Below are 14,588 nucleotides of genomic sequence, written 5' to 3' on the forward strand. Positions count from 1 at the left end.
GAACTGCTTTTTTAGCCCATAATAATTCTTCACCTTTCTTCATTTACAGAACCCTTAGAGAGTGAGCGAGAAGATTGGATTAAATTACGATACATTGATTCGCACTCACTGTCAAACCCTAAACTAGATTTCTTTCGTTTACGTTTTTTAAAATTTAATTAAACCATATTAAAAGTGATTGTTCATATGACGTCCGCTGTGGAAGTAAAACAAACAAGAATTAATCAATTATAAGACGTCTTTGGGTCAAATTCTGGAGGTTAAATAGTTCATTTGGAAAATCTTAACTTGTCTTGTTAGGGACGACATCAAAAGTTCAATGAAGGATAAAAAAAACTTAATTCAAATAGTTTTTTCACTGACCCCCCTACCCCCCTATTAACTTAATTTGGGAAAAATTGATTGACTCATATGGATATATGTAAAAATCAATGTCGGATAACCAAATCTTGCAGCAGTTCAACCCCCCCAAACTATTTGAATTAAGTTTTTTATCTTACATTGATCTTTTGATGTCGTCCCTTACAAAGTTGGCATATATTTCATGTAACATTCAACTATTTTTCTCTGTCGTCATGTTATTCAGTATAATAACTCCAAAAAATAGAACACAATGTAACAATTAAGCATCTTTGATGATTGTTTTTTTTCTTCAAAAAATAATAAAGTGTATTGAATATACTTTGGGAAGGGGATATTGAATGACCTCGGATTCGGGGTCATCGTCCGAGTTTGCACCTAATTGAAATGCTAAGAAAATCCAGTTTTCTGGTGTGCTTGGAGAGCTTGACATTGTGCAATAAATGAAGTTATTGCGGCCAATTTATCTTGATTCAATTCCCACTAAAATAAGTTTGCGTTGAGTTAAATATGTTTTAAGAATTAAGAAAAAAATCCTGGTCAATGTCAAACTCCGAAACAGTGGTGACATCTGGCTACGTTTCTTTACAGTTTGAATGATATTTTATTTTATTTTTTTAAAGGCAGGGAAGAGTTTTCATTAAATTTTGGCTTTATATTCGTGTGATTTTATCGGTATCATTTATTTTCACAGTTAATTACCAGTTGCAGACGATTTGTTTACTCTGTAAATCACATTGTCATGTGAACCCCAGGGATGATTGAAACTTGATATTTTACCACCAGTATAACTACGCTGCACCTATCTCACATGTATATCTTATTCCTGGAAAATCCAACACGAGACGTATGTAAGTTGATTATTTAAAGATATTTTACAATATTTGAAATTTGAATATTAATTTATAAACTTGTTATCTTGAAAATGTCCATAAACTCAATATATAATTTTTAAATGCTTTTCGGTACATCATCGTGTAGTTGTCAGTGTATAATTAATTGATTATGATCTAAAATAAGAAGATGCCATTGTGGTACGAATGCCATAGCATGGAATGAAATTAAGTTAATATATCGGACAATATATAATTCTATGGTTTTATATGCTCAAAGGTAAACATGTTTTCGTTCTCTTTGATTTTACCGTGTATGATATCCTCGAAGAAGATCAAAGAAGTCCATTTTGTCTATTATGTTATTTGCCGCCATATTTTATCTTCAAGTTTATCTTTTCAAAATCTTAACACTGACATATTCTTAATTTCCTGAATATCTGGCTTATACAAGATCGTTTTATGGATTATGTTCCATGTCAAAATATGTGTACCAAAGCCATTCAAAAGGGGGAATTATAACTTGTTTTGAGACAGCAACCTAACGGTCCATTGTAATCCGACTAGACTTGGGTTTCCCGAAGAATGGGGAAAAATACTAGAGGGACGTTTCAACTCATAAGTCGAAAATAATCAGACAACGCCATGACTAAGAACGAAAAAGACCAACAGACAAACAAGGGTACACAAAACACAACATAGAAAACTAAAGACTGAGCCACTAACCCCACCAAAAACTTAGGGTGATATCAGGTGCTCCAGAAGGGTAAGCAGATTCCGATGCACTGCAGGGGATTTATCGGGAGTGTATAATAGACCTTTACATACCATTCCCGATCCATAGGCATAGACCGCACAGTAGTACTCGGCCACGGACTTAATTCCACAGTAGTACTCGGTCACGGACTTAATTCCATAGTAGTACTCGGTCACGGACTTAATTCCACAGTTTTTGTATTAATTTCGTATTCATTTCTTACAAAACTTTAAATCCGTTTCTGTGTTTCAGCATCCGCGACAGTATTTATTTTTATTTTACACGCATCTTCCGAAATTCTTCATTTAAAGATATTTTTAAAAAGGTTTTTACCTGATAACCTAATGTTCCTGTACATAAACATGATGCAAGCGAATTTATCACATATCATCGTAATTATAGAATGGTATGAAGAGCTATAATTCTGTCATCGCATGGTGATACGCAGTGTTGAAAGATAATATTAAACATGGTAGAGGTAAAGGACAAATTTTTTTTAAATCTGGAAAGTGTTTCAAATAATTTATCTAGATATAAAATTTCGTATATTCTTTTAATTATGAAAACGGTAACGTAGATATATAAAACAAATATGCTATTTTATATAAATCTGTCAATGCTTAATGATTCAGTGACAGATATTAGTTAGCACAAGATGTATAAAAACAAGCGAGTGTGTAAATGTAACACAAATGAGGCTGGTATGCACAGTTTCTGGTAACGAGGCTGGTATGCACAGTTTCTGGTAACCATGCAATCGGAGACACCTGTGTCACAAAAGCGCGGACTTAAATCATCATCTCGAAATCATAAGCGCGTTCAACAAATGCTACTACTAATATTTTATTAGTATTTTTAAACTTTTCAATATATACAATATAAATTGTATAGACGGTTCTTAAAAGTTATTCATGTATGCATTGACCCAGAGTTCAATTTTCAAAAATGAGGCTAAGCTAGGCACCAGTATTATAAATAATGGCTTCTCCAGCATCATCAACAAGTAAACAATATACAGCATACCCATATTCAAAATCTTATTCAGAGAAAATCAGAAAAAACCAAGATTTGAAATAAGAAGATATTGTCTGAACTTGTGCACAAGAGACCAAATGACCTAAATTTAAGTCATCATGCGGCCTTCCGCAATGAGAAAACCAATACTGAATAATACTCTATAATATTCCCGACATAACAGTTAAGGGCATGCGATACAGTTTTGATCCCATATTGAAATTTTGCTGACAATTTGCATATAAGCTATTTTTTGCCTGATTAAATAAAAAATGTTATAAGAAAATATACCTTCATGTGCTACTTTTTGAGTAAAATGAGGTCCAAATTTTATATATTAATTTTGCTCAAAATTCGGATTTGTGGACGATTGTTTCCTTTCGGTAGAAATACATAACTCTTTTGTTTTAAAAGATAAACACAAGCTGTTTTTGTTAAATTATTTGTAAATTCTGTTTTACATAAATATCCTTTCAATTTGTGCAATTTGTTTTTCAAATAACTCATATTTATCAAATGTACACGAATATAGTAAAAAACGTCAATTTTTTTGGCTGCATATTTATCAAATTAAAAAAAAAATTGCACTATTTACGTTTTCATGAATATTAGCACACATAATCTTCTTACGTAATGAAACCAAATGGCATTTTAAAACAGAGGGGCCATGAACTCGTTTTCAAGTTAGATAAGTTTGAATGATATAAATCCGTCGAAAACTGAATCTTGATAAGTCATAGTTTACCGTCGCAAAATAACAATTTACGTTAGCAACGTCATTACCTCCGCTGTAACTGTATCGAATAAAATCAGAAAAATATCTTCTTGTCGAAATGAACATAGAATAGAAAAATACCCAGTAAATTGTAACAGTGACATATCCATTCTTATTTCAATGATGAGAATTTATAAAGATAAGAATTTGCATGTTCAGAATTTAGTGGTAACAACAGAGCAGTTACTGTAGTTCAGAAAAGTAATTAATTGTAATTAATTGTTTAGTTCACATGTTAATGACCACTATTTGAGACATTTAGCATTCTTATATAAATACATCCTATCAATCAGCATCTCCATTTGGTAATTAAAAGGTCAAAGGGTTTGGGGTACTAATGATTAATTTAGAATATTAGGTAATAGGCTACACAGTTATAGGGCGAACGTCAGATTTTGACTTTTGGAAATAACCAATTAACAGCTTATTGTTAAATCATTTATCCAAAAACTTGTTTATTTGTCTTCACAGCAGGAAATCTTCTGATGACCACAATATTTTAGATGACTGACCAGAAATTACTACATGTGAAAAATACCACGTGCATGCATAAATATTAATTGCACTGGTGATTTCGATCTTTCCCTTTTCTTTTCAAAATTCAGGACATGGCAGTAACAGCTTGACAATGTTACCTTCAAGCAAGGAATTGTATATTTAAATATACAATTCCTTGCTTCAAGCTTTCGATATTCTGGCCTTTAGCTGTTTCTCTTTTGTTTACTTTTTTTGAGTCACTGTCCAATTAAAAACTTTGACATTTTCGAAATCAAAGGTTTTCTACCCAAGAAATATCTTACTTAACTTCGTACTTTATTCGGCCTGTTTAACTGGTTTTTTTTTATTCGAACGAAGATTCTTTGTAGACTTAACTCGCGTCTGGCGTACACCATTTTAATCCAGGTATATTTTGTATATCTACATATACTATTGTATTTTTGATATAAATTGGTTCTTTTGAGAGCAGAGGCGGATTTTGAGGGGGCAAGGGCCGCCCCCCTTTTCTGGGGAAAATTTGGTTGATTATATAGGAAATCCCTGAAACATGACTGGAGCGGACCCCCTCTTAGGCAGTCAGTGGGCCAAAAACAAGTTTCACTGAAGAATATTTGGATCGATTTTAAAGTAAAATCAGGAAATCCTTAATATTTGAGATGTTTTATGAGACCAAACTTAGTCTCTATAAAAACACATGGATTCACATCGCATAGAAATTGAACTTTAAATTTATCATAGCTTTAAAACTTCTACCACGAGGGCAGACTGCTTTAATAAAAAGGTTGAGAAAATGTAGGCATCCATGCAGGAAACAAAATATAAAGATAAAATAAATGCATCCAGATTATAAAGAAAACTGCGTGCTTTAATTTATATTGCGATTGGTTTGTGCAATTTGCATTAGTCATCCGGTTTGTAGATACTGGGATTATAAAGGGTTATAAAAAAATATAAAAAATATGTACATTCTCAAGTAAATTACAAATAAATGAAATAGTCTCCCCCCCCCCCCTCCCCCCTTTGTGAAAAGTTCTGGATCCGCCCCTGTCATCCAACATTGCTTTCTATATATATTGACTTGTGCAAGAAGTTTAATATTGGTGTTTGGCGAGGGAAGAACAAAAAATTTGCGAAAGCAAATTTACAGATCTAACATTGTTGGGTTGGTGTTTAGACGAGTTGTATATATATATATGACTAATGCAAATTGCACAAATATATATTAAGGCATACTTTACAATAAACATATTACACCAAAAAAAAAATATTGGTGTTTTAACATCATCATTATCTTTTTTCTATTCACAGTCAATTAGATCTATTTCAATTAAAAAACAAACTTTAGCTACAATCTTTTGGTGACCAGTCAGCGGGATAAGTTCACGTAATGCTTTTCATTTTTTTCTTTTTTTAAAGAAAGCAATTTCTTTGTTATTTTCTTTTTTTTTTAAATCAACGTTTTTTGTTAAACATTCACAGAACTTATCTAACTGACAAACGTATCCATGCAATGAACAGCATCTTGAGAATAGTAAGATAAATCATTGGTGTTGTAAGTTGGGGTTTTTTTTTCAGTGCACTAATGATATTATAAATTTAGTTTACAAAACTTTGATTTTTTTCTAAATGGTTAGGAATATATATTTCGTGAATAGATTACCTTAGCTGTATTTTGCGAAACCTTTGGGAATTTTGGGTCCTAAATACTTTTCTACTTCTACAACCTTTTTTGATTCGAGCGTCAGTGATGAGTTTTTTGTAGACTAAACGTGCGCCAAACGTTCAAATTTTTTGCCTTTATTAGGATACAGTCTGAGGTTTTAAATTTCGTTGACATCTATAACGTTGTCAAAGCATCAGTTAATGAATGATATGATAAATAAGGTTCTTCCAGAACACAAGTTAAATTAAAAAAATGTATCAATTTTCCCTACTTTTCTAATTTTTAAAGAGGGGGCAGGACCTTTTTCGGAACGTCGGGATCTGTGCTTTTAAGCTCGGGATTGATCCTTTCGGGACCCGGGAATTCTTTTTCTAATTTCGGGATGTTGGGATTTAAATTTGGAACCTCGGGATTTCATGTTTTTAAGCCCGGGTGTCTGGATTAGGACCCGTCCCCCTCTTTAAGGGCTTTTTTAAAGTTAATATTTAGATTTAGTCTTCGGTTAAAGTTTCCAAATATCAATGAAATTTTATAAACAGTGACAGAGTACTGTATTGTTCGTGATCTACCATAAAATAAGACCAATTTGCTGAATGCCCCACCCCCTGATTATTAATTTTACTCCTTTGCATTAACTGTAATACCTTGGTGTATAGTATGCACCAGTATCTAATACAAAATAGGGTTAAAGAGAATGGAAATGGGGAATGTGTCAAAGCGACAACAGTCCGACCATGTTTAACACATGCATTATCAGAAACTGTAAGAAGAGAACGGTAGTTTTTATACGACCGCAAAAATTGAAATTTTTTGGGTCGTATATTGGTATCACGTTGGCATCAGCGTCGTCGTCGTCGTCGTCGTCCGAATACTTTTGGTTTTCGCACTATAACTTTAGTTTAAGTAAATAGAAATGTATGAAATTTAAACACAAGGTTTATGACCATAACAGGAAGGTTTGGATTGATTTTGAAAGTTTTGGTCCCAACAGTTTAGGAATTAGGGGCCAAAAAGGGCCCAAATAAGCATTTTCTTGGTTTTCGCACTATAATTTTAGTTTAAGTAAAAAGAAATCAATGATATTTTGACACAAAGTTTATGACCACAAAAGGAAGGTTGGGATTGATTTTGGGTGTTTTGGTTCCAACTGTTTAGGATAAAGCTGCGCCCCTGCGGAGCATCTGGTTATCAAGTGTCATCTGGTGAGATTGTATAAGGTCCAACTTTAGGATTCCACATGGCCAAGGTGTTAATCGACTTTCAATTTTTTAACCTAATATATGGATCTGAAGTGACCCCGCATATTTTTCATTTTATTCTTTGCACAAAAAATCGATCTCAGCATGAAACCAAGCATTCCTCGTGACAAAGGTAATATATTGAGATTAAACACAAAGCCAGGCGGCATATCAGATCTCCGATTTGTGCAACCAACAACACACCAGTAGTATGAAGAAGAAGAAGAAGAAGAAGATGCTTTATTTCCATAAAATGGGCTCACAAGGAGCATAATATAATATCATAGTAATATAATATTCTTTTACAAATATAATAAACAACACAGAGTTACAAACACAAATAAGGAACAACAGTTTTCACATATTAGTATATATATAAAACCTTTGTCTCAGGCACACCTCTGGAAAGTAACAAAAAAGAATGCTGTGAGAAGGCTAAATATATCTAGCTGAACTGCAAAAGGCACCAAGGGACGGTGCTATATGGCATGGTGGGTGCATATTAAAATGTGTATCGGGACATTAATGATATGGTTAGATATGGTAAGAAGTTGCACATAAATGGTATGTCATCCTCGTGCCTGGTGCCAAGGAATTGTATATTTAAATATACAATTCCTTGCTGGTGCAGAGGAGTCAGTACTATTTAAAGTGACACAACTGCAAGAGGCACCAAGGGACAATGCTAAGTGCACAAATTATGAAAAAGATAAAATATTACCAGTTTAATAAAAAAAAAAAAAATATCACAAACAAGAAGGTAATAGAACTTGTACGATGTGTCCTGTACCCCACCATGCCAACCTCGTGCCTAGGGCAGACAGCCTGATTAAATATTAATCTTTTAAGTTATATTTTATCTTCATTAATTGTATGGGTGAAATATATTAATGTGTCGTGTAAATGTGAATACAATGACATACACAGTGATAGATGACAGTCTTTTGAAAAACAAACATCACTTTTAATAGTATTCTTTCTGGTTCATTTGACCAATATAATACTTCCATGATTTGACCATGAAAGTAAAATGAAAATGTAATACTTTCATTCTCTAGCTTCAATTATTTGACCATGGAAATAATTTAATTTGCTTACTTGGTTAATGATTTCTAATTTTTTTTATACATATTTCAAATATTACACAACATAAAATTGAAAATGGAAATGGGGAATGTGTCAAAGAGACAACAACCCGACCATAGAACAGACAACAGCAGAAGGTCACCAATCGGTCTTCAATGCATATGACATCTAAAAAATGATCAAAAGTTTTGCTTAGTTATTCCTTTTAAAAACATTAATATTCTAGTTCATACGGTCGAAATTTAGGAAATGGGGTATGCGTTAAAATATAGGGCTGTAAGCAATTACATTCCAGCGTATGACCTTCAACGATGAGAAAAACACAATCAATATAGTCGGCTATAGAAGGCACCGGCATACATGCAAACATTTGTCAAACGAGAAAGTTAAAGGCGTAATTTATAACACAATCATTTACGAAAAACAATTGACAGACATGAACCCACAACACCCACTGACCTACAGGCTAATGACTTGGGACAAGCACTTAAACAATGAGTCGGGGTTAAAAAGTTTGTGGGTGCTCAACCGTCCTTTTAACCTGGGACAGTAGTGCAATAGCAAAGTATAAGAACAAACTTAAAAAAATCCGTTCAAATTGGCGTAACTCAAAAGATAGACACAAGGTACAAAAACAACTAACATAAAAACAAGACACAAACTGACAAAGCATTGAAATTAGAATACTCGCAGATAATGAAAGCTTGTTTTAAGTCAATTACAATATTAAATCAATTTCAATCTATGTAATATATGTTGGTGCAAAGTGATATGTTAATATCTCTGTTGTAGTGTGACACTCGTCCGTCTGTACATCCCAAAATTGTTTTCCGTCAGGCCGTAACTACCTATGAGGCAACTGCCTCTCCTGAACTTTCTATACCAAATTTTTTTTATGATGTAATAAAATGAAATATTAACAATATGTCGACGAAGAATTTGAATTTATAGTATAAACAACACAAGTTTACAGTTTTAACAGTGTTATCATGATACGTGATATATGTCATTTATGGATTTTTGATCGATAGTGAAACGTTTCAGTATTTGTTTGTTTTTATTTGTTCCTGTGGTCGTCCGTCTGTTATTCAGTATTCGTACGAGAACACATATTAAACTTTGCTTTTCGATGATTTTGAATAAAACATAACTGTTCACATTTATTTAGTGACTCAATTAAGCATATGAAGTTCCCTTTGTACTGTGAATCTTTAATAATATCGGAAATTCGTTACTAGCTGAATCAGCAGTTGGATAATTTTTTTAACGTTTCCCGATCGTACGAGAACATTATGGTCAATGCCTTAGTAGTTTAACACTCCCATTCGTTGTAGTAGGGACTTTCTATACTAGTATATACTCAGCTTTCAAAAATATTGAAATTCCAGGTTCTCGATAAAATAAAATATATCTTGCGTTCTATGATCTTGCTTTATATGGTTTTTTTTAACTTACCAGTTTATTGTTTGCATAAAAATTGTTTCCAGGATCCAGCAATACTGATGTTTCTTAAAGAAAGGAAATCGAAGGAAAACGGGTCATTTTAGCTAGATTTTATTGAGAAAAACGAAGGAAAACGGGTCATTTTAGCTAGATGTTATTGAGAAAACATCCGCGGTCACAATGTATTTAATGTTAATAATTAAAGGTGAAAGTACGGCCTTCAAGACGGAGCATTGGCTCACCCGAACAGCAATCTCAGCTTGTTTTTGCATAACAATTGCTTTCAGGTTCAAGCAATACTGATGTTTCTTAAAGTAAGGAAATCGAATGAAAAAGGGTCCTGATGAAGGTAAATCCAGAAAATCGCTTCGGATGCAATAACTTATTAAATGTGTTGTTTTCCATTTTTTTAGCCATTTTAATGAGAGGGGAAAATTGGCGGGGCTGCGCCCCCAACCACCTCTTTTAGGAACCTTATTCGGCGGCCCCAAAACCCCTGCCTCCCCTGAATTCGAACCCTAGTTACGACCCTGTCCGTTCTCTAACTTTAGTTCGCCTCAAACAAATGTTATTAAACTTGTACACAATGCTTATAATATGAACACACATATCATGGTATACAACATGTATAATAAGTTACATGTTGCATACCTTTCTAGAAAAATATCTTTCGTTTCCGTTTTCTAACTTAAGTTTGCGTCAACCAAATGTAATAAATCTTTTACACACAAAACCCAACACGTATCAACTTTAAATTTGGGTGGTGTCTCATTTACCCTTTTTGAGTGACGCCCCTTTACAAGTGGAAACTTTGCTGTATTTCTCGTTTCCTTTCTCTAAATTAAGTTTGCCTCCACCAAATGTAATGAAACCTATCCACAATGTTTATTTCCGAAAACACAGATCTAGTTTGAATTAGGATGGCGTGACTTTTTCGTTTTCGTTCTCTTACTTAAGTTGCCTCAACTAAATGTTATACATACATCTTAGATATCAATATTTCAAATGAACAAATAGAAAATGTAGATTGTGAAAAACTTCTTGGTTTATATATTGACAAAAACCTAAATTGGAATCAGCAGATAGATAAAATGTCATGTACTATATCAAACAGAATCAACTTATTACAAAAGATAAGAAAATATTTACCTATGCATATACGTATTATCTATTTTAATGCTTATATTCTGCCATTATTTGATTATTGTTGCAATATATGGGGAAGCTGTTGTGAAAGTGGAATAAATAAACTTAATAAGTTATTAAAGAAATCTACTAGGGTTATAGTAGAAGCTGACATAATGACATCATCCAGTTTATTGTTTAATAGTTTACGCTGGTTAAATGTGGAAAAACGCATTCAATAGCAAAAGGCAATACTTGTATTTAAATCATTGGCTATTTACAAGAAAATTTTCATTTTACTGATAATCAAAATTATAACTTACGTTCAGCTGATGAAAAACAATTAAATCTTCCAAAACCAAAAACAAATTTTTTAAAGAAAACATTTACATATTCAGGTTCTCAAATATGGAACAGTTTACCAAATGAAATAAAAATGAGTAATACACTTGTATCTTTTAAAACAAAATGTTACAAATTTTTCATCAATTGTGCAAATTAATATGCTTTTTCATTATTATTTAAATACAATTGTATATTGTGTATAATATAACTTTATAATACCCTATGTACTTATAAATATGTTATTATTATTTTGAGGACTCTCAGGAAGATTAGTTTTAACTAATGGGATCATCCTCTTGAAATAAAGATTATTTATTTATTTATTTTTATTCTATTTTTATAAACAATGCTTATTACCTCACTAACGAATTTGGGTAGCGTCACTCTTACCGTTAGATAGACTTATCTTCCTTTATAGTGCTATATGAAATGCGGTACATCATATGTGTCCCATGAACACACTCCCCATTTATATTTTCTTATTTTAAAAATGGACTATATGAACAATACAAGACAAGTGCATGTTACACAAAGCTAGTAATTATCTATATTAAATGATGATTACCACATAACACAGGACAAATTTGAATTTTGGTGGTGTCTTTTTACTGTTCTAGAGTAATGTCCCTTTTAATATGAAAAAATAATGCTGATTTTTTTTATGTTTCCGTTCTCTTACCTTATTTTATCTTAACCAAATGTTATGAAACTGATACAAAATGCTTATAACCACATAACACATATCAAGTTTAAATTTTGGTGGCGACTCTTTTGCCGTTCTAGATTTATATGCAGTTGTCAAAAATTGAAAATACGGAATCTTTCGTTTCCGTTCTCAAAGTTACTTAAGTTTGCCAAATATTATTCAATTTATACACAATGCTTATAACCACAAAACTCAGATCAGGAACAATTTTGTGTAGCATCACGTTTCCTGTTCTTGATTAATGATCCTTTATAACTTTTTATGCAAGCGGGGGCATTATCTGTGTCCCATGAACACATTCTTCATTTATTTATTTTTTGCGCGAAACGAAAAATTTAAATGGCTATACTTCCATACCAGAAATATCTTTTTCCTTCTTGATAAAAATAATCTTCAAAGCTCGAATTCGGATAGTTTTTTTTTAATTACTGTCTCACCTATGTGTTATTTATATACTATAGTACTAGTAAATGTATGACAAATGGGTTCTTAGAACACTATCATAGTTATGCCCTCGCCACAGCGGAGAGTCATTATATATATAAAAAAAATAGCTGAGATGGGGATAGAGCAGATTGTTACCACAAGTAAACCATTATCAACTATATAAGGCGAAGCCAAGTTAGACAACGTTAGAAATATTAAGTTGTCATTTCTTTCTATTTTACAGATAAAGAAAACAACACTTTCTGAGATATTGGGATAGCTGTAATCTTCATAAATATAGTGCTTCAAATTAAAGGAAATGGCAATAACTATATGTCTTTCACGTGACTGTGATGTCTATTGTCTGGAGTTGGATGAATTTGATGGTTTACAAATAGTGGTGAAAGTTCATAACTATGACAATGTTAACAAAGAAAAAAAATCGCAAGCTGAAAAATCAATTGGTGATGTAAAGAATACAACTACGCGATCAACTCCCTCAAATACCGAAGTTGAAAAGCAGATGGAACGAAGAAAAAATCAGTTACAGCGATATTTATTTACAAATAACAGACCTGCAACACATTCGCAACCCGAAATACACGTAAATAAAAAACCGTATGCTTGTAATCTATGTGACAGGAAGTACAGCTGGAGATCTAGTTTGTTGTTTCATAAGAGAATCCACACCGGTCACAAAATACAACAATGCATTGAATGTGATAAAAAATTCCTTTCCAAAGGTCGTTTTGAAAAACATTTGAAAACACACCAAAAGGAAATAACTGATTATACATGTTGTATATGTGACAGGAAGTTTCAACAAAAAAGTTCTTTAACGTATCATTTACGTACGCACGAAAATCTATCTTACCCATGTAGAATATGTGAAAAAGAGTATAGATATAGGGCATCGTTCAACAATCATATGCGACTTCAGCATAAATGTATTGAAAACAAACAGTGTGTCAACAGTGTTTCTTCAGATACTACTATGATTAAAAGTACCCAATCATATAATTGTCCTATTTGTGAAAAACAGTTTTCCCATGATTCAAATTTATATGCCCACTTGAAAGTACATGATTGGTGTCAAAACGTCAAATCATCAATTAATGCTGACAACATAGTTACACTAACAGAAACTTCTATCACAACAAGTACGACTCCACAAATGTGTTCTATCGTTCCAAACACGACACTTCCGATAACTACTGTAAACGACAACATGATACAAAGGTCTTCTAGCATTGCTAATACGACAGTCGGACTGAAAAACTTCTCCGAACACGAGACAACGCTGTGCTTACCTCTATTAGACTCTAAAATCATGTCAACAACTCTGGAAAACTTTGTCAACCACGAGATAATACATTGTTTACCTCCTGTTGACATTAAAAACATGTCAGACTCACTATCAAACTCTGGTGACTCAAATAATTCACGAGCATCATCTAATGTCAACACACAGCCATCAGTTCCTACCAATGTAAACCAAAAACACCATTCTACACGTAATTCATCTGACTCAAACATATACTCATCGTCAACTCCTGTTGGTGGCTGTGCCGTACCACGTCGACCAAATATTAAACCGAGATCAACTTGTGTTGGTTGCAACATGACACAGCCAACTTCAGGTAAATCCAATAAAACCGTATCCTCTTATACTGGTCGGCGTGAAGTACATTCTAAGTTGCAAGCCTACACTGATCTAATGAAATGTAGTAAAGACAAGAAGCTGTCTAGTCTTGAGAATGATCTAGACCGTCCCTATAACTGCACGACATGTTTAAGCAAGTTTATACGGAAGTACGACTTAGACAGACATACGAGGATGCATACAGGTGATAAGCCTTATCAATGTCAAGATTGTGGAATGCAGTTTTCCGAGAACTATCGTTTAAAATCTCATCGCAAGAGGCATCAACGTTTCTATGAGTGTGAATGTCCCGTATGTGGAAAACTGTTTCTCAAACATTCGACTCTAAACACTCATATGAAAATACATAACTGGCGTGAAAGTATTTAGATACCAGAGATCGTTACATTTAACGCTGAGAAATATACAAGAACTGCACGGAAATGACTGATGGCCGACCAAGAAACCCAAAAAACATTTGTTGTGACCATATCTGTTTAGCGAATCTATTTTACGAAAAATATTTAAAATGAACAAACAAAAATGAACGGTTCTGCAGTGCAATTTGATTCTTTACAAATCATGTTTTGCGACAAGTTGCTTTGAAAAAAATTAAAAAGATTATGATTTTGCATGGTGAAATATTTTGAGTATTGTCAGAAGACATTGAGGTTTTA

General features: G+C 32.9%; 1 protein-coding gene across 1 annotated transcript; it reads left to right on the forward strand.

Annotated features, from left to right (window-relative positions):
• Window positions 1-12,588: 12,588 nt before the first annotated feature.
• On the forward strand, window positions 12,589-14,301 carry LOC139521622 (zinc finger protein 271-like). Its single transcript, XM_071315100.1, has one exon. It carries the CDS (start codon window positions 12,589-12,591, stop codon window positions 14,299-14,301), a length of 1,713 nt encoding a protein of 570 aa, XP_071171201.1.
• Window positions 14,302-14,588: the final 287 nt, after the last annotated feature.

Source organism: Mytilus edulis, chromosome 4 (assembly GCF_963676685.1).
Source record: "Mytilus edulis chromosome 4, xbMytEdul2.2, whole genome shotgun sequence".
NCBI classification, from domain to species: domain Eukaryota; kingdom Metazoa; phylum Mollusca; class Bivalvia; order Mytilida; family Mytilidae; genus Mytilus; species Mytilus edulis.

What these genes read in the sequence shown, in the direction of transcription:
- LOC139521622 (XM_071315100.1), top strand. Translation starts at nt 12,589, where the DNA reads ATGGCAATAACTATATGTCTTTCACGTGACTGTGATGTCTATTGTCTG.